Below are 21,804 nucleotides of genomic sequence, written 5' to 3'. Positions count from 1 at the left end.
AAAAAAACCATTGTTTTACAATTTCCCAGCCGGCATGATACAAATTTCTTCACTTTCTTGTAGTGCCATAACTACTCGTTCTTGAAGATTACACTGTTAATTGAGGCCATCACGGCTTCTTTTACACTTTTGTTGTCTTTTCTAATCCCCTCTCACCTCTGTTCCAGAGAAACCATACTAGGCTAAAACTCCCCCGCTGCACGTCTTCCGCATGTCATTAACACTTCTTCCAAATTCCTAGGGTTAAACTACAAGTTCCTAATGTAATCTGTCATTCACTGATTGAAAGCATTGATAGGGAACAGATTTAAGACAAAGTTTAGACAACATATATTTATACCAGTGTTCTTAAAAGTTACTTCATTATCATCTTTACCTTCTTTCTTATAGTAGCTATACATTAACTTAATTGCTGTTTTCTCCCCCAACACTTTCATAATCTAACTGCATTAACAGATCCACTCAAACTTAACACTAAAGCAGCCTAAAAAAACCACCTCAAGCATGTGTTACTAAGTTCTCAGCTGTGTCACCATCACAGCTCACACGATGCTCTCAGTCTGCTCCACAACAAACTTCCTTGTGTCTTAAGATGATTTCTACAAAACCAGTCCAGAAAGTTGATATTCTCATCTGCCCACTTCTGCCTTTATGCCACAACTCACCATCCCGTCAACTGCATCAGTGCAGATTTGGTGTAAAACTGAACAACAAAATTAGCCTTGTTAAAAGCCTCTCTTCACAAACAGAAAAAACCTAATTTCAGTCTTATTTCAATTCATTTAACAGTGTCCCTATCACTTAAGAAATGATTTTGTTTCATTCCTGACTTATAGATCTTACAAACAGAAATTTGAAAGTCATTTAAACTATGAAAACTGCATTGTGGTCATTTGTAAAAACTGATTCTGCAGAGTACCCTCAGAAAATGTACATCTAATCTGACAGTACTAGAAAGCAACTCATGATGTTAGAATATTGTTAAAATATCTTTTAGCCCTTGATACCAAAGACAATCACAGCCATAAGCAATATAGTTTTTCCTAAACCCGTAACATTTTTGTTTTTGAAAAGCCTCTCTTCCAAAGATGATTTGTTAAATTACTGTTATAAGCCAGTAACATTGAAAAGATTCTTAGAATTCTGATCTGGCTTCTCCAATTCCTCATTAATGCTCTAACAACCCTAACTAGCTCCTAAATCCAGTTCTGAAATTGGTTTCAACTCAAAGCAACCAAATAAATGTATTGCATACATATGACATGGTTAACAAAACAATGACTATAAAATACCAAACTACTTTTTGTCCCACTAATACCACAACTCTCACTAGGGACTTCCCAAATGCATTCTCTCAATTGTATCTGAATCCAAACATTGCTTGAAAGAGCAATCTTCATTAGCTCTGTCTGGTCCTCATTTGGCTATGTTTTGAGATATTTATTTCAGTTTACAGAAATTACACTCAGAGTAACAATAATCTGCTTCAGAGCAAACCATGAAGCAGCTAATAGCATCTTGATTGCATTTTCCACATCCTTCTGGATATGGGACACAGGTTTCCCTTTATTTTGAGGCGTTTTAGAAGTATGAACTGTAATCGAATGCATCCCTTCACTGACAAAGAAATTAGCATTTAGTTAAATACTAGCTTCCTTGCAGAATACTCCATACCTTATACCTTGCACATTTACTTGCTAATTATTCCTAAATAAATAAGTTGGCCAATATTTTAATAAATGTGCCCCAAGGTTAAGGGACTCCAAGTATGTCTAATGATGTTTCAGCAAACAATATTTCACTCACATTTAAAATCAAGTAAAGGACATATCCATTTCTTCAGGCTATAGAGCTTAATCAGTTAAAATTTATGGGGTTTTGCCTTTGATGGAGAAAAGAAGAGGGAATTAAGCAGCACCTTGGGATAGTGGTCATGGGTTATTAAAGCAACATCCTCAAATAAAAATCCACACAGTACTTCGCCTGAATTGATACACAACAGAATTGCTATATATTCATATGATTCAATTTCACGTTGCTTCAGGTTAAAACAAGCCACACTTTCATGTGTTTGCATACAATTCCCATGGCTGTAGTTTTTACAGTACATTTATGCACAGCCTAAACCACTCCCATGCATAAAGATCTATGGAAAGTGAGGGTGTTGGAGATAAGACACCTTCTTTCCTTTCGTTTTCATAGAGCACGCTGATTTACACCTTCCAATAAAACATTAAAAAACAATTTCACATTAACATTACAAAAATTACCTTTTTAATATCATTAAAAAAACAAACACTATTGAAAATGGATTCTGACAAAATATTAGATAGAAATTCTTCTCTAGAGAACTGTGGTAATGTAAGTGAAAATGTGTGTATATAGAAGGTTGTTAAAGGAAAGGGAAAATCATCCTTCCAATGACTTATTTAGAAGCCACTGATTTCTTAATTTTTAATCTGCTGTTAAGTTTCAAAAGAAGTGTTCCAGTTCAGTGGGAAGGGAAAACACAACATTTATTTCCACCTTTTTCATTTTGTTTTGATTATTTTTAACACTGTGCTCTAAGCACAAGTCCAAGCTTGGCATGCAGTGCAACTCTGGTTAGCACGAAGTCAGACTTTGGCCCTGCACAAATTCTTGAAGTCGCAGTTATAAGGGGGAATCTTTGCTTTGCTAACATATGGGTGACCATGGCTGAAGAACAAAAAAAAAAATTCAACTGAGAGGATGTGTCAGGTGCCAGGATCAGCAGAAGAAAACAGGGGCCTGTGATCTTTTTATCACCACCTGTTCAAAATAAAAGTAGGCAAGGCAAAGAAATATATACCGTAAGACTCAGGATATGAACTCTGCCAGTGATCCAGAAAGTGCTGTCAGTATCTCAACATAGCAGCAGGGAAGAACATTAAGACTTATAGCTGACATGGAACTAATCTGTAGCCTATTACACTGAATGAAGCTGTAAATTTTGAGAAGCATTTGATCACTGAGGAAATGATGGATACTAAAACAGGGAACCAGTCACCCTGCCCCCACACACTCTGCATAAGGACATCTGCACATATGAGGCAAGTTCTGCTCGTATCTGCAAAACCAAAAAAAATATCATTACCACTGGATGTGCCTTTTTCTTTTTTTTCCTTAATTTCTACAACAGTAACTCAATGACACATGCCATTGATTTTTATTTTATTTTTTAAAGTAGGTTCAAGCAAAAACTAACTCATCTGGAAAGAAAATGAGTTCTTGAAGTACACCAACTTCAGGCAATGCTACTTTTGGGTTCATGCTATCTGTGAATTTGGCAATTAAGACTTGTGTCAGTGCATAGGACTCACGGCATGACAGCCTAAATAACCAGGTGGCAGTAGTTCATGCCCTCTGCTCCTGCCCAGCTGCCCAACCAACAATTTAGTCATGCATCAAGTGTCAATAAACTCCAGCTGCCCCACTGGCAAGTAACCTACAGCTGGATATGCCAAGTTCCTTTCACTGCAGGGTTTGCTCTGGAGAGTGACAACAACAAATTGATGCAACATGTTAGCAGTACTGAAACTTTTTCACCCATCCTTATTACCTCACATTATTCACTGAGGATATTAATTTATAGCAATTATTATTTTGTAAATAGGTATGAATGAAAAATGAATGAAAAGCAGATTAAACACTCAAAGGTTTCTGGGCCTAAATATATATAAAACTGAAAAGATAAACATCAGTGTTCAATGGGTTTCCACTGTGAACCTGTGTAATTATAAACTAGTCTTTACTTAACAGATTTGCCTTGTATATACATCAGGCCTCATCAAAGCCAGGAAGATCCTTACTATGCAATTTCACTAGCTCCCTAATTTAATGAATTTACTCTTTTCATGTAAGATTCACAATCCATAATAACATCTGGATTTTCTTCTGTTTAAAATGTTCTCTTACCCATCTTCGATGATCCTTCAGATGGGGATGTCATTTAGCAATCCCTGCCTTTGTAACCTCATAATTAGGCACTGGATGCATTATACACATTTCAAGGTGAAGTAGAATATTTCCTAAGTGAGTGGCAGTACAGATTTCACATTTATGCCCTGTATTAGACCAGTTCTGTTGCCTACTGAATCTGTGATTGTCATTCTGGGTCTCTCGACCCAGTCTCTGAGTGATTTCACAGATCTGTAGAGACACATGATTCAGAGACAATTGGTTTAAAAAGAAAGAAACTGCATCTAAATCACGTGTTCTAAGGCCTCAGAGCTCCCCTCCTGGACTCCAATTCTCTGTTTTCTTCCATTCATCATGTTAGATTTGTTTTTAAAGGGACTGACAGAACTTGAGAACAAAAGAAAAGTAGTAAGTGGACAGCATCCCATGACTCCTGGAAAAATAGGGCTTAGAACATTTCAAAGAAAGGACATCTCCCCTCTGCTACCAAATTAGCTGAAAGATGACTTCCCTCTTTCCTTTTTTTTTCAGGAAACAGTGCACTGAAATCAGTAATGGGTACACAGCTGCATCTTGGGATGAGAAGTTACTACTGGTCATGACTGCAGTTAAGTAAGAAGCAAGCAAAAAACCCTAAGAAATAACTTTGTTTTCCCAAAAATCCATCCTGGAATGTGTATTATATGAATGTTCTATTTGGAAGAACATTTTTGTATACCAAACTCTTGGGATTTTATTTGTAATTGAAGCACTGTATATTGCAGTTACTTCACTTGAGATTTTCATGTTTCTGTTCCGTTTCCTCTTCCAGACAGTAGTTTCTGCTTAAAATCTTTCAAAAGGTGGGAAGCCAAACATGGTACTTCACTGCTTGCTAGAGGAAGACTGTAAAAGGCCCTAGCTTTCATCTTCCCCAGTTTCATTATTTGCCAAGCTATGTGCAAGGAATTTTACTTCATCTATTGTTATTTATAAAACAATATAGTGCAGATCTTTCATAGTCCCTCCAGTTCCTTACATGACTGTCTCAAGTAGTAGATTTACCTTCACATACCCAATCAGACTGGTTATCACCCTTTTTATTTTTTACTTTTATAACACAAGTGGCATTTTCAACAGTAACTTCTACAGACAACAATTTTTGAACAACCTAAAAGATGTATTTGTATCCCATTTTTATTTTATTTTTGTATCCAATTGTATTTTAGTTTTTAGCCACCATCATTTAGCGACTCGTATATATTCTCAAAGGATTGCTTTTGGGTGTCAAGAGCAGATTGTGTATAGAATTTGAAGTATGAGTTACCTGGCAGCTCTGAATATGCTCTCATGCACACTCCCACTGCCTAACTCTACACTGGGTGCTTATGAGCATTCTTTCTTGGGAGTTCTGTGGGAGCTGGAAGCAAACCTTTCTAAAAGATGACTCAGTAAAGCTGAACATCCATTTTTCTAGTAGACTACGTATAATTTATGTTTTGACTCAAGTCTGTAAATTCAACCATTTTTTGAGAGCACTTTCATTCTTAAAAAAGTACCCAATACATTACTCTTCATTAAAACAGTGGAACAGAAGATGAAAACGACTTATTTCTGGCCTGGTCATGCAGTAGTGTTATAATTCTGCCTTAAGACCTTTCTTAAATTAATCATATCCATTCTTATGCATTCCATGCATTAGTAACTGTCTGGCTTTCCTTACATGCCATTAGAGGAGTACACACACTTAACGTTACATCAAAATATCCTGTTAAGATGACAATAAAAATCAACAGTACAAAGCCTAAGACCAGTCTGGAACATTTCAGGGGAAAAATAACCTGCAAGGTAACAAAAATCCACCTTGAATATATATATGAAATTAATTGCTTTCTATTAATGGTGTACAAAACCTGATCCAACAAAGCACACAAATCTACTGTTAAAGATATCCTAATGGCAGTCCTCAAAGTTTCCCCATCAACACTGGAATTTGAAATAAAACCAAAACAAACAGATAAAGACTGAGTGTGGCCAAGAAGAAGCAAAATGAAAAAGAAAACCTTATCTGGGTTTTTTTGAGACTTAACAAGCTTTCTTGAACCCTCATTAAAGCCTGGCTTGGTTTTCGGCTGCAGTAACACTTCAATCTTCCACCTGCAAATGCTTTCCTGGTATTGAAAGAACCTTTTACTTTCTGCTTCACCCCCCTGCAAGATTTCCTGCACTGATGGGTAGAGAACCATAACCTTACACTCTTCAAGCATTTATAAAGACCTACTGCAACACTTTGATTGCTTGTGTTTGTCATTGTCAATGAAGAAATAAACAACTTGTGTTAGGAATGTTTCCCTTTGTCCAGTGTAGTTTTAGAATCATTTATATTCTATAAAAGAAATTACTTTTGTGATTGCTGGTTTTGCTTTATATTTTAGGCATACAAAACTTGTACAGCAATTCTTTCTGCTCATTTTTCCATCATTCCCCCTTTTCCTCAGCTAGGATTTCAATACAATGGGCCTTTAAAAAAAAAAAAACCAAACAACAAAACCCAAACAAAAAACGAACAAACTTTCTTCAGCTCCAATAAAAAGGGTATTTGCAAATAGCTGCTAGAGGAGGCTGACCATTGTTCCCATCACTGCAGCTCCTCTGCAGAAGTTACTCCCTGATGTTAGTGTTAAAGAAACAAAAGCAAGTATCAGAGATGGTGCAGATGGGCTAAGGCTAAAACGCTGACCTGCACGTCACCCCAGCCCTTCTTACCCAGATCCATGCTTTTGGAGGCTTTCAAATTAATTGATTCAGACTGCTTGGCTGGTGTCAAAGATCTGAAGTTGATGTGCTGATCTTTTAAATGCATTGCTGAATTTATGATAGGGCTGTAGGGAAAAAAAAAAGTTATGTAAAATATCAAGGTACCAGTTCAAACCACAAGTGAACTAATTAAAGACTGCCCAAATATACATGTGTTTCTTCCTCCAGTTGCTTACAGCATGCATTTTTAAAATCAGATATTGATTCTCAACTTCCTTTTCTGAGACTTAACACCTTCAGTCACTTGGTTTTTCATCACAGATGGAAATAGAAATGTGAAGGATTAGTTATAACTTTCTTTTCATTTTGCTAGTTCTATCTAACCACTGCATTTCCAAATAACATGCTACAGAATGTTGGAGAAATACTGACAATGTACCTGGATCAATTCTACTTCATCTGCTAATATAAAATTATTTTATAGCCTTGCACCACACTTATGCAGTGGCCAGAGGTCTTTTGGAACATGCTATGACTGAAGAATTCCAGGGCATTGTGGTTTGGCTGTTTTGATTTTTATTTTGTTTTGGTCTTTTTTTTTTTTCCATTCTTTTACTTTAAGGCAACTTTCTAAACATTTCAAAATCGTACCTGAGTGAAACTCCAAGTAAATTTCAGCTCAAAGTGCAACACCTCAATGCAATCTGAAATCTTATGTGTCTCTTTTTGATTAGAAAAAGAAATTATTCTTTTAGGCAGTCCTAAGCAAAAAAGCAGTTCGAAAAATAAAAATATTTATTTCCAAATTGTTCAAAAGGTTTAGATTTACAGTGTCAAAATACTTTCCTAAGTATTTTCCTATGCATTTTGTTGAAATGCAATTTCAGTGAAATCCATGTGACTTGATAGAGCTGTTCAATTTCAAGAGAACTTAAGTTTTAAATGGAAAAACAATACAACACTGGAAAAGACAAAGGGCCTGTAAATTCATCATCATTTTAATACATCATCAGCATTTAAGAGAATGTTTTTCTCCTAGCTTGAAGGAAAAATTAGGAACAGATTCTAACAAACAACTGCAGTTAAGAATGTAATGCAGAATATTGCATTGATCTGAGTAGACTTGTTTGTTTATCATGTCATACATACCTGCCTGGGAGACCAGAAATAACAAAATTATTCTAGTGTAATTACTCTGTGTTAGCAAAAAGAAAATAGTTATGAAAGTTTTGTATGAAGAATTCAAGGTATGCATAATAAAATGTACCTACTCTTTGATACTACATGCAACCAATCACTTAAGGGTAGTGGGTGTTTTTACTCACTCATGCACACAAGGACAGACACATAGCTAAATTTTTAGCTGAAATGCATACGTTCTTAATATCATTGCTGTGGATGCACGACTATCAAAATTGAATACAGAGTAAATGAAGAAACAATGTTCAGCATTGCATTTCAGCATCATGATCAGGATTGGTTGCATTCATCATCAGAAGAGGTTGAAATTATGCCTTTGATTTGAATCCTGTGCTACTTGAGATAGAGAGAGTATGAGCCATGGTGAACTTCAACATGTTTACACTTTTTTCTGCACCTCCAGACTTCTGTATTTACTAAGGAAATTAAAGCTTGTACCTGCTATCAAGCATGCCAGGCTTTGCAATAGTATCTGAAAAATCTACCCAATACCTTTAGAACTGGGGAAGTGTTCATTAATTTTTCTCCTACCCATTTCAGTGTTCAGACTTACCAAAAATTCATTTTGTAACCTCAAGAATATCTTTGGGTGACATAAGGAGATTCAGTTCCTTACAAACTGTGTTTGGCTTAGACTTTGAGAGCTTTACAAGAATTCACACTGTATTTACACATTGCACCCATGGTCCAGTTTTAAATTAACTTTTTTTTTTAATTGGGATTTTGCTTTGGGATTCTTTTTGTTTCACTGAACACAAGATGGGTATCATGGATAGCAGGCATACAGCAGCTTATGCACAACTGAAATGATTGACACACTAAATGCTAAAATAACATTCACAGCTTATATTAAAATATCTTCCAGGTGACTAAAGAGAGTGGTACAAATTAAAAAAAAAAAAAAGGTCATTTTATAATCAATTAGAATTGTTATCACAACCATTACTGAGCAATGACTGCTGTAACTATTAAGAAGAGCTGAAGTCCAACCTGTGATTATAATCCTCATTCAGCAGATCCTCACTAGGATGTGGTGGGAGAGGTGGTGGGGTTTCGTTTTCACCATTGCCACGATCAGAAACTGGAAAATCTGAAATAAAATTTAGAAAGGGGTTAAATAACCTGCAGAAGCAACTACATTACACCAGTTCACTGACTGATGACTGGAAGGCCTCAAGCAATGTTGAAGTAAATCACATATTATTCAAATCCCTAAACTAACTAAACTAGAATTAAAATCACACCAAGCAGAAAATACACCCCTTGGGATTTTCCTGAAGAGCTGATTTTCAGATTTGCATATATATAATTAAAGGTAAATATAGGGAAACTTTGTACTTATAGTGAAGTTAAGTGCAAGGCACAAATTGCTTTACTCCATTTTAGTGGAGTGCTTTACTCCATTTTTAACTTCTCCATAGCTGCATCCGAACTGACTGTAGGTTCATGCTTTCAGTCCCTTTGATGGGGAGCATTTATCACCTTTCATGTACAGAAGAGAACCACATTTTCAGCAAAGACCTCAGAGGAAGAAAAATTTCTGTTATCCTATGGCAAGAGAACAAAGTGGCATTTCTTAATTACAGTCTTCACTTTCCTACCATCACGGTAACTCCTTCTTTACCTTTACAACAGCATTCAGCTAACACTAGAAAATTACTTTTTACAAAGACAAATACAAACTACTCAAACCATTCAGTGATTTGCTAAGCAACAACACTTAAATACCTGCAATATTTAATAAGACTGCAGTGCTCACTGTAGGCCAGTTCATTATTGGCCTGTAAATTCACTTCTCAACTCAAAGGTATCATCCTAGAAAAAGTCCCTGCATTTTTCAATGTAGAATATGTCTTCACCCCTCCAAAACTTAACAGGAAATATGAACACTTCCTTGGGTTTTAATGGCAGGTAAGCAATCTAACAATAATGACATGCCACACTTTCATATGACCTGTTCTGTTGCATGAAATGTTGGCAGTCTTTTTGTACAGTCCTGTGTGAAAGCACTAGCCTAACCTGAGAGAAAAAGGGTCGACAAGGAGGGATCAAAGGAGAAAGCAACATATTATATTTATTTGAAAAGAACACAGATATAGCAAACAAAAAAATATTGGGAAAAAAACTCCAACAATTCCCCCAAAAAACCCAAAAAAACCCCAACCCCCATAAACCCACACTATTAGCTCAAGAATCCTATAAAATTCCTATTGGCTGGATAGCCTCCTAAAGGTGAGAATCAGAAGAAATAGCTCAAACCCTGTATCTCAGGAAAACTGTGAGCATCATCAGAAGAAAGTGAGGATAAGCAGATGAGGAGAAAAGTTTTGATTTAGACTTTAAAAAGTGATTGCCAGTTGGATGTAAAATACAGGTATGCTACCAAACACACACACACAGGCTTCTTGCACTGTGATCCCATTCCTTCAGGTTTGAACACAAGAACAGGAAACAAATGAAAAGTAAAAGGTGAGTTCTCACAGGAAAAAGAATTTAGAACAAAAGAGGAACTCATATGGTTCAGTGTGATACCAAATATAACTACCAAAAGGAAGGAGACTAGGAAGTTCTGCAAAAAGATTGCAGGACATTAATAAGAAATGCAGGTGAAATTCCCTGTCAGACTGCAGTGAGTCTACAGGAAAGTAGGGGAAAACTCTTGAGACATACAAAAAGGCTGTTATCACTCTGGAACAGTCCACTAGATGTGCACTGGATTGTTCTTTGAATATATGCTTAGTGAAGTCAAAGGGAGACAGTAATTTACAAGTCCAAGAAAGTCCAAACACCCCAACTAGAAATCAATAGTTAATGGTGTGCCTTGTTAAGTAGCACCTAAGGTTTCATTCTTCCTCTCTGAAAAACGATGTAATATAATTCAGAAGGATATTGAAAAGAGAGCAAGGATAGTTGGACACAAGTAGAAATATTTCTACAAGGCCCAGGGATTAGGATTCTTTAGAGAAAGAAGCAATGAATGGGGACACAAGAGGAGTCTATGGAATTGTAGAAGCTATGCATAAGGTGAAAAGGAAGCTCTTGCTGGCTCATACACAGTAACAGAAGGCAACCGGTTTAACTATCTAGCAGCACACCTAGGACAAACACAAAGTAGTGTTTTTCACAGAACTGATTTCCATGAGAATGCTTTGGAAACAAAACTTAAAAATATTAAGAAATGTACCGAAATTTAGAGATGTATCAATGGCACAATGGCCCAGAGAGAACCTCAGTAGGTCCCTAAACCACTGACTATCCAAAGAGGGAAGAGATGCCTGATGGAAAAAAAACAAACCAAAACCAACCAACTCCCAACCAACCAATCAAGAAACCCTAAAAAAACCCACCAATCCCACAAAACCCCCAACAAACTGAAAAAAAAAATCTAAAACCACACCACACTTACAGTGCGGTTAGCCTTTTTGAGCAGACTCCTATAGCCTTAGCAAGAGACTGAGCATGTTGTGTAGTCATAGTAACTTAGACTCACAGTAATGGGTCATCATTTCACCAAGGCTGTTAGATCATGGGTTACCACTGGCATTTTCCTTGCAGTAAAAAAAGGGTACACACAGAAAAACATCAGACTTCCTTAGTGAATCAGAAATGATCACAAGGGATTACAGCTCCCAGTAAAATGGGAGCAGGAGCCAGAAAATGAGAGAATTTAACCTAAGGAGCAGTCACTGGCTCCATATTCAAAACCTCAGGAAGTGACCTTAACAGATCCAGATAAATCTAAGCACTGAGCAAAATGTATTTAATTTTCAGATATTAAACAGACAGAGAGTAAAAGAGAGAAACTTAGGCAGAGTAAAAATTGATTCTGTCTGTAAGACATGTGCAGCATTTACAAGGAAAATCTAAATAATTAAATATGTCACTCCTTAATTTTCTATCTTGATGTTACCACAGATGTATGAAAACAGAGGTGCTTGTACAACCATGAGAATTTAGCAGTCTCTGGTAGTAGAGAAAGTTTGATTATTTTACTACTCAACCCAAGAGATGACAGCATTTTTCCTATAACTATTTATAACATAGGGTTATAAGAAATATATCAGAACCTCTAATGAAACACATTCCAATAATCTTTCAACACCAGAAATGTAAAGCTGCTGGCACTAATGTATCAATTCTCAAAGAGGTTGTTCTAAAAAACACCGTGCAACAGCTTGGCAGCAAATGAAGTGAGGACCTGAAGGCAGCAAGCATCATTCATGCAAAAATAGAACAAACACTGGCATTTCAATATTGGTTCACTACCCCCTCCCCCCTTATTTAAATATCCACAGACAAGACAAAATTTAATGTTTTGGCTATAAGCATTTTTCCCCAGACATTATTTTTTCTTGCTCATGTATAATAAAAAAGACTCTTAAAAAAGACAGCAATGTTAGCAAGCCAAGCTTCAGTGTGTTTTTGCTGAGTTTTTACAAGAATTTTATTGGTAGGAGCAGTGAATGGTACTGGAAATAACTTATTAGAAAACATTAATTAAGGAAGTGTCATTTTATGAAATGTAATACAGCTCCTGCATTAAATTCTTACATCAGATCCCATATTGTGTTAAAAATCTCTTCTGTGTTTTATTATTCTTTTTCAAAAATGTACCAACTGCACTTCTACATTCAAGACATGGATAGCACACTGTGAGCACATATAAAGATCTGTTCCAGCCTGACACAAGAAGCTCACTAAGTTTGTGACTTAGACACACAACCAAAAGACACAAATCTCATAGCTGAGATAAAAGAGGGTTGTGCACAGGCAAAGTGTCTCACCCTTACAGATGCCTTGAAACACTGAGGACAAAACTTTGTAAAAAACAATGCAAAAAAAATTTTAAACCAGTGATGGGAGGAAATAAGTGACAGGCTCATATGGAAAGCAGAATGAGCATTAGCTCAAAAATAATTAATTCTATGATTTCAAAATAAGAGAAATATTTCTGCAATGTGTGACACTAGTGTAAGCCTGAAGTATACTTCACCAAAACAATTTTGTATCAGAGCTGTCCCACAGCTGCCCTGCTGCAAGTGCCTGTGCAGTTTTCCATTAAGATCACTGAAATTTTACTCATCAAATGCCAAATCTTCAACAGAAATCGCAATACAATACAATGATACCTTGAGTAAGTGGTAGCAACGTCTTCATCATCTTGTCCACTGACTCCAGTTCCAGTCATGGCCATGGCTGTGAAGACCCAGCCATACCAAACCCTCCCTGTACCGGCAGCACTCCAAAGCTTCCTTTTCACATCCAACACATTCTCAGAATTCTAAGGCCACCACGTTTTTTTTGCTATAATGCCTCTTTACCATAATTCTTTAATTAGAAAGATGCCTATTTAAAATGATTTTATGACTCAGCTGCAAACTAGTCATCCTGATTTTTGACCGCAGTTGTAGAATCTTTATCAGAAAGTACAACTCTTCCACATAATTTGTTTTGAATTCAAGTGACAGGTTAGCAGTTGCCATTCATCTGCATCAATGGTTTCAGAGCATTTGCTTTTATGGTTTTTAAGGAAGCATTTAAAGGTATTTTCTGCTTTCTGATTTTTCTTTGCTAATGACTAACTCTACAGAGCAGGACAGCTCCAAAGATTGGACCCTTTTTGCCTGAAACTACAGAATGAGTGTAAATTCCATACAAGAGAAACATAAGGTAGATCTAAACAAAGGATCTGATCTTTGAATATTTAAAATGCTTCAGACTATATCTAATTCTTTGCCTGGAGTCACACTGTCAAAATATTGAAGTCAACACAAATAAGTTACCCCTAAATTCTATGGGAGTTTCTCTTGAGTTTTACAGATAAGGGCTCTTTGGTTTTGATTAAAACTACCCCACACAGTCATCACAGCAGCCTATGAAATTACTTTTTGCAGGCTACCCTGATTCCACAGTCGTCTAGGAAAGTGGGAAAAATCATGCATAATTCAACTACATCAAAGAAAATCTTTTTTTCCTACTGGAAGGTATTTAACCATGTGCTTGGCTTGAAGAATAAGAGCACACTTAAAAGGATAGGGGTCAAGACCATCTTGAATACTTAAACTTTTCAAATAACTAGTACCTTGCTGAGTCAGGAGCAAATTGGACAGATAGTACAGTATGCCATCAGAAATGAAAAAAGACAGGAAAAGAAGTGGCCTTAAACGCTCTTACTTGTATTCTTCTATATGCTCGCACATGTAGGCTTTCTTTGCACAATTTACACAATTACCTAATTCTTTTTAATGAGTTCATTAATATAATTCCAATTTGTAAATTAAGGGATGGTTCTAACCTTTGAACAAATTTTACCTTAAAGTCTAAAATAAGCAAGTGTACTTTTCAAACATCATGTTTTAGTATAAATTAATTAAGCTTATAATAACCTAGGACATAATCTAAAAATTAAATGCAAAAATCATTGCACTCATTAAAGATATATAGAAAATAAACATTTTGACAACATATATTTTGCACTCATCATTTGTTTTTTATCCAGCCTTACGTGTTGGGGCAGCGAGCTAGAAACTGTTACTTAAACTGGAATTTGTGCCAGGAATCTCATTCACAACTTCTGAGTCAGCTCTCCCACCCTCGCTGGATCTTCAAGCCTCAAAGTAACATAGTGTGCACTTACTCTAATTAACTGCTTTTGGTGGCAGTGGATTTCAGGAAACAAAACCACAAAGCACCCTCTGTCTCAGCACAGAGAAGGATATGTAGAGACTACCTTTTATTCCTTCCTGAGGACTGCGTGTTACAAATTGCTGGAGAATGGGATCATTGCGGCGGGAAGCAGCTGTGAAGTTATGACTCCCATCAAAGGCTGATTTTTGAAAGACTCCCTGGTCCGAGCGTTCCTAAGGGAAAAACAGAACCACACATTGCAACACAAAATTTACACATACAACAATGCAGAAGAGCATCCATCACTGCACACAGTGCACAGACACAGTGTGATATAATGTGTTCACTGTATATTGCCTCCTCTCAAATGAGAAACTTGAGAGAGCTCTTCAAAATTGCTGTCTGGTTTTGCTGACCATGAAATAAGAACAATATCCAAGCAATAACAACCACTAAGAATGATGCACAAAAATGAAGACCTTTTTTTTTTTTTTTTTATGACCCACAACTGGCTTTATTCAAATTCTCCATCTGGGAGGGCAGCTTGTGACATTGTCAACACAAGAACATGGGCAATGCCAATGGTATTTTTCTGCCAGCCAGCTGGTTCCCTTCTCCCCGAGACTGAGTGCATATGTTCTGATGATCACACACTAGAACAGTTTTGCAAGTAAGGAGTTACACCAAACTCCCAAATGCAGGTCTTCTGGCTAGCAGCTAAACAAACTCCTGTCACACCTCTAGTCAGCTTTTCTTTGGCAACATTTTCTACCCCCCCATACATGCAATAGCGCCTAATTTATTCTCCTGAGCAGTTGCTCAAAGGAAAAAAGTTGGGAAAAAAAAATATAAACAAAAATCACAGTTTCTAAAACTGGGACAGACCCAGCAAGACATTTCTGTACTCATTATTCAGGGAAAACCAAAACCCACACAGGGGAATATTATGGCTAGTTTTCAAAGCAACCTTTATATTTTCTGTGATTTTGTATCTGTTTTTTTTGAAGGGGGATCCAACTGGCTTCTATTTTTAAACTGCATGTTCATTATGTCAGCAAATGTTACACTAAATATATATATATTTTTAATTCCATAGTCACATCTACAGAAGAAATACATGTATCTAGCCCACGTAATTTATTTTTAAAATGATGCAAGAGGTTTAATGTACTGGCAAGTGATTGCCTGCAAAGCAAGACATAAGGAAGGACAGCATGTTATACCTCCTTGAAACCCATCTTTCAAGCTTAATAATAAAAATAAAATAACGTAACAATTAAAAAAAGTGTAATAAAATAATGATAGAATAAAAACAATGAAAATAAGCATAATAAAATGTAAAAATTGCACCTCAGAACACAAATCATAACTGGCATGCTCAGAGTGACAATATGGCTACAAATGCAGGCTTAGTGGACAGGCAGCACATGTAACTTCTCCTCAGTGCAGCATCAGCCAATTGAAAAGGCTATTTTCAACCTCCATACAGAAACACACACCACACAGCCACTGACAACTGTGTTTCCTCTTGAAACTGGAATCCTTAGTTTACATGAGCTTCCTTAGGTTGTAAATCCACATTTACTACTTTTTCAAACTATCCATTGGAGACACAGTGGGATAAGGAACCTTAAACTAACAGCAACAACAAATCTGCTTTTCTGGCTCTTTGATAAATGACACAATCAATATCCCAACAACTGATCAGTAACCAACCCAATTCAAGTATTCAGCTTATAAAACATAGCTGTCATGGATGACCTCCATTAGTGTCCTGCCCAATAAAAACAATAATGCATTTTTAAACATATTCTCCTTCTGCCAAGCTGAGATGCAGTGCTTGGGTAGCTGGTTTGGGGAAAGGAAAGAATGGGCAACAACCCATTTCTGCTACAGTCTCCAGACTCAAATGGAATTACAATTGAACGCAAAGACTACCCTATAAAAATTAATTCCTGTCTAAAATGAATTTGATTCAATCAAGACCTCATTATGCATTCTTCATAGGGCATGAGTCAAGACTATTTACCTCCTTCATACATCTGGATAATATTCAAAACTATACACTTAACTATAAAAAACAGCCTCATACTTTTACTAGGTCAATCTGATGTTTGCTTGGAAGCTTTTTTAAACGAAGTGGCTTTAGTTAAATAAAGAAAACTCGCAGGAGTGAACTTTCTTTGAAGGTGAGCTATCTTCTATCCCAAAAGTGCACAGTAAATATACCATATACTTCATAATTCTTCCTTACAGCAGGATCCTGTCACACATAAAAGGAAAGCAAAAATGTGCTTTCCTCTAACATATTCCAGAATTGCTAATGGATACTTTTCATATTTTCCTGGCACAATTGACATCATGAGGCATTTCCAAAGTGTCCTCCCAACAAAGTTACAGCATAATGTCTGGGAAGTAATATATTTCTAAATCTATTTCTCAATCAATAAATGATGGTAATAAATTAAACAGAAAATTATCAGAAAAATATTTAAGAGTTGATTAAATTACAAGACACCTGCATTACTTCCTCCCTCTGGTATTTTATGCAAATACACCCACAAACATGACTGTTTGTAATTTTAAAATGTTCCAATAATGCTTATTAAATAAGAAGCTTGAAATAATATCTTGGATTTCTATAATGAGATTTATTACTACCTTTTACACCCCAAATCCACTTGTACGTACTTTTATTTTAAAGTACTCTACAGATACTTAAAACTTTTTCAAATATTTACTCAAGAGTTAAAATTAAAACCAGGGTGAGTAGAAAAGGCAGCCAGTATACATGTATGTTATCTACGTAAAGATGAGAAAAGAGTGTGCATATGTGCGTGCATGCATAAATCAAAGAGGGAGCAAGGGAGATCATAAAACCAATCTTTTTCAAAATAAGAAGTGACTGGCAAACATCAATTTATATGATGTCTAGAAAGTATAATAGTTAAAAATGTCTTTCTTTTCTTATTTTATTACCTTACTTAAATAGATTTTATGTTGATCAACTCAGAAACCCATCCTGAAGGGATCTTCATCTGACCAGGAAAAGTAAAATATTTAATTCCTTGAAGGTCAAAAAAAAGGAAAAAGGAAAAAAAAAAGGCAAGACAGCTCCAGAAAAACACACACACACACAAAAAAAGTACTAATGAAACAGAAAAAGCAAGAGTAAAGTAAAATCTAAGTCACACTAAGACACTAAGGTCTCTGATTATAACAACAAATGAAATCAGAATAATTTAAGTTGCCTGTATCCCAGCAATTTCCTTGAGGAGGTAGCAGATAATCAAGATTATACCAATATATTAATCCTAAACTAACTCTTCTTGGAATCACATTTTCTTTTGTTCTAATACTTGTTGAATCAAAATAAGAGGCCAATTTTAGCCTAGTCTCAACAATAAGAGCAAGACCAGGAGATCTCAACCAGAAACACTGCGTGAGTCCCCTTACCAGGAGAGAACGAATTCTGCCAGGAGAAGCTCTCTGTGACTGAGACTTCAGCCATCATCTCTTATGTGCAAAACCACTGGGACTGGAAAGACATTTACCTAAGAAATGCATTTACTGCCTCACCTCTGTGTGCACCTCCAGCCTGCGGAGCACAACCAGCTGGATCCTCCCCCGAATGTTCCCCTCCATGGACATGGAGCGCCTGAGGGTTTCCATGGCCTCGTGGTTTGACTTGCCCAGGAGCGACTCCCCATTCACTGCCACCAGCTGATCGTTTACTCGCAAACGACCGTCCTAGAGCAAAAAACAAAGAGGATTTTAAAAAAATCAAGAGGTATTAAGCAGAGGTGTTACATATGGGAAAGCACAATGCAAACAATCAGACATTGCTCCTATAACTCAATAAATAAGAGACTGGACAGTGCCAGAAATAACTTTGTGTCCAATAATTGGCAATTTTTTTCCTCTATTTGCTACATTTTGGAAAGAGTCCATAGTGCAAATACAAACAGAAGTTCATGCACAGACAGCTGTTTTTCTTGCATTTGAAGTTTATTTGTACCAGTTAAAAAAAATTAATAATTAAAAAAACCCAAAACCAAACATGCAAAACCAAAATAATACAAACCACAAAAAACCACACTTACCCCGTCCCCCCCAAAAAAAGGAAGAGCAGCTTTTTGTTAGTTTAAAGGGTCCACGCCATAACTATTAGTATCCACAGTGCAACCACAAAGCAGTACTACAACCTATTTTCCATGCATTATTATCTGCTATTAAGATCTGGTAAGAAATAGCTCCAAAAATTTTGTCTTACAATCTTACTGGTGCATATCTTGTCACAATTCCCATGCCATCACATGGGCCAGTGTCCTCAGTACAGAATGGTCACTAAGACTTAAACATCCTTACTAATTAATGCTGTCCCTATATTACAACATCCAAAACTGCTGCCAATAACAAAATTAGGGTTGAGCCATATCAAGTAACCTATGCTTCAAAAAAGTAATTCACCTTCATTTGCCGAAGTTAACTGACATTTGTGAGTGTAATAAAATTACAGTGGACAGTGTTATTTTGTGATTTAGGAGTCCTGTTGCTGTTGTCATTATTATCTGTGATTTATTTCTTTTCATAAAAGAACATGCCACGGACTTTTCTCTCTTTAACAAGAAAAAAAGGTCTATTTAATTGAGACACAGAAATTTCTTTGAAAGCTTGTCAAGTTCACAATTATCAGGCTGGCATCAGACCTCAAAAAAGGAGGAGAAAGAGTAAGAAACTGAAGACATCCCATGTAAGGCGGTGAAGAAGTAATAACAGGGAAAGATCTTGCACAGAAATGCAGTGCTTGGTTAAGATGAATCTGATTCATTCACAGGCTCAGCACAAACTCTTCACAAGGCACTCATCCAAACTGTTTACATATTTCATGCATCTGAGCAATACAAAACATATATACTGATTTCTATTTTTTTTTCTGCAACTAAGATGTTCAATTAACTATTCTGCTATTGCTGCCAAGCCTAAGTCATTTTTGAGTGAGTTACAGTAGCTGTGACACACCCAGCTTTATTAAGTGTTATTTTTGTTGGAACTGGGTATCATCATTACTACAGGAGAGTACAGATAACCACAAGGCTGAAGAAAAAACAGTATATAAAAAAATCCAAAATAAACTGGGATAGACCAGAAGATGGAAAGAAATAATTAGGAGATGAGTCACTCAGTGAAGGAAAATGAAGTGAAATAAAACTTTTCTAGGTAGGGTGTGGGAATGGAGGATAGAAAACAGAGATGCCATTTAGAAGTGATACTGAAATCTCTCCCACCTCTCTGCTGAATATTTTATGCCAACTTAGTTGTACATACAGCCAAAGTCAGTAAGTTAACCCTTTCTCTACATACAAATGAAGCCATCACAAGTGCTAAAGTTTAGGGAGACAAGAGTTAACATTGCTGAACTGAAACATTTATTATTTGCACGTGCTGTAATTCCTCTGTGTTCTATAAAAATTTGCTGAAATGAATGGAGCTATTCAGATCAACAGGAGTTTGAGGAAAAAACATTTTATTTTTTGTGAGTTTCTGTAAGACTCTGAAAATTTTACACATCCTCATGTCCTCCCCCAGTGGTGCCAAGTTTCTTGGAATACTGTTTGTCCTTTCTGGAAAAAACCCACCATGTATAAATATCTGTTAAAGTTCCTTTCTAAAGTATATACAAATACAATGCCAAATGCATCTTGTCACGACTACAGCTGTTAAGTATGCAACCGTCCTGAACACAGCATGCACTTTTAAATGAATCACTGAGCCTCATAAGGCTCTGTATTGGCCCAATTTTTAATTTGCCTTGTAATACTTTTTAGGAGACTTTGTATTTATTTATATTTTAATAACATTAGTTCTTAAAGGGCTTCTTTTGATGCATTCTCCCTTCTTCTCACTCTGTTATGTGCAACATTTAAGTGAAAAATTCAACTTGAATTTGACACTTCAACTGTGATGAAGAAAAAAGATGATGATCATTTATAAATGTTTATCAACCACACTTGCTAAGTCACCTGTACAAGAAAGGCTGGAAGACAGGTGAATGCTGTTTTCACACAACAGGCAGAAGTTACTTCACAGAAAAACCTTTTGCCTTTTTAGAGACCAGGAAAAAAAATCCCAACGTCTAAACAGTTTCCAAACACAGATTTTCGCATCCCTTGTGTTATGGCCTGGTTTGGAAACCCGAACTGCAAGAAAATCTGCTTGGCTCAAAACAAGCTAAATGTTGTTTTAACACGTTTCTTCTTTCATCTCTGAGAGGTAGGTTTCTTTGTGGCTTTAGAGTAGGAAAACAACATTTGGCATTTCAGCAGAACAGTTTTCAAATGCCATCTCTGGAACTGTGAGTGAGCTATTCTAATAGAGGGCGATGTTATTCTTCCCTCGCTTATTCAAAAAATGCTGGGTTTTTCATGGACACTCACAGCAAGGGGCAGAATCTACCACCACATGGCTGCCATATTTTCACAGCCATTCACAATACTCCCACTTTTTACAGTAGAGCAGGAAGATATAATGCCATGATCTTCAAGAACTTATGTTTTTAATCAAGGCACAATAAGCTATTTCCCTTGTCACATCAATGGCATTTCTGTCAGAAATGCCCTGATGGCATTTATTGGAATTATCCAATTTCCCCATCCATCGCACACAATGAGCAATGTTTATTGTAACAGAACTCAGAAGGACCAAGGACGCTCAAGCTACACCATGTTTGCTTTGAACAAACACACAGATAAAAAAATATTCCATTATTTCTTGTAATGGCTCTGTTTCATTTCAGCTGTAGTAGACTGCAAGTACCTGATCCTCAGGAACGCATCCTAAGTGAAAAGCCAAGATATCTCAAGGTGAACAAAGCTGAAATCCCCAAAGTTATGGGGAAAGACAATGCATTTAAACTCAGTCAAATGTTATTTTTCTTCACATGAAAGGCTCTGCATAATTACAAATACAAAGTATTCTAGTAACCTCTTTATCTTAGGGATGTTAAAAAATAGATACTTCAAAAATTATGGAGGTTAAGAAGGGACATAATAGTTCAATCAGCAAAAGCAACTGGTTTTATTCCTGCGGGATACAGTGTTAGAATACAAACTTGGAACTTTAAAGGCATTTTTATTTTGTTTGATTTTGTAGGCAGAGCAGTAAATAGGACTGAGTCGTACTGTAGCAGGTATGATGCTACATGCATTAACATTTTAGAAAACCTTTAGCTAGGACAATAAGAAAACCATAAAAGATAGAATTAAATACTTAAATTTTCCATTATGGTTTTTTAAAAAAATT

The 21,804-nt window shown here is 36.3% G+C and overlaps 1 protein-coding gene across 6 annotated transcripts in view; it reads right to left on the bottom strand.

Annotated features, from left to right (window-relative positions):
• PARD3B (par-3 family cell polarity regulator beta) overlaps positions 1–21,804 on the bottom strand; it is a 402,302-nt gene that overhangs the window by 173,420 nt on the left and 207,078 nt on the right. For all 6 annotated transcript variants that reach the window (XM_039554939.1, XM_039554936.1, XM_039554938.1 and 3 more), the window contains 4 exons: positions 18,082–18,252; positions 14,606–14,735; positions 8,866–8,965; positions 6,685–6,800 (listed from right to left, as the gene is read on the bottom strand). In XM_039554939.1, the coding sequence (XP_039410873.1) occupies positions 6,685–6,800; positions 8,866–8,965; positions 14,606–14,735; positions 18,082–18,252 (517 nt within the window). The remainder of the gene's footprint in view (positions 1–6,684; positions 6,801–8,865; positions 8,966–14,605; positions 14,736–18,081; positions 18,253–21,804) is intronic.

Source organism: Corvus cornix, chromosome 7 (genome assembly GCF_000738735.6).
Source record: "Corvus cornix cornix isolate S_Up_H32 chromosome 7, ASM73873v5, whole genome shotgun sequence".
Lineage (NCBI taxonomy): Eukaryota > Metazoa > Chordata > Aves > Passeriformes > Corvidae > Corvus > Corvus cornix.
This window is presented reverse-complemented; position numbering and strand designations above follow the sequence as displayed.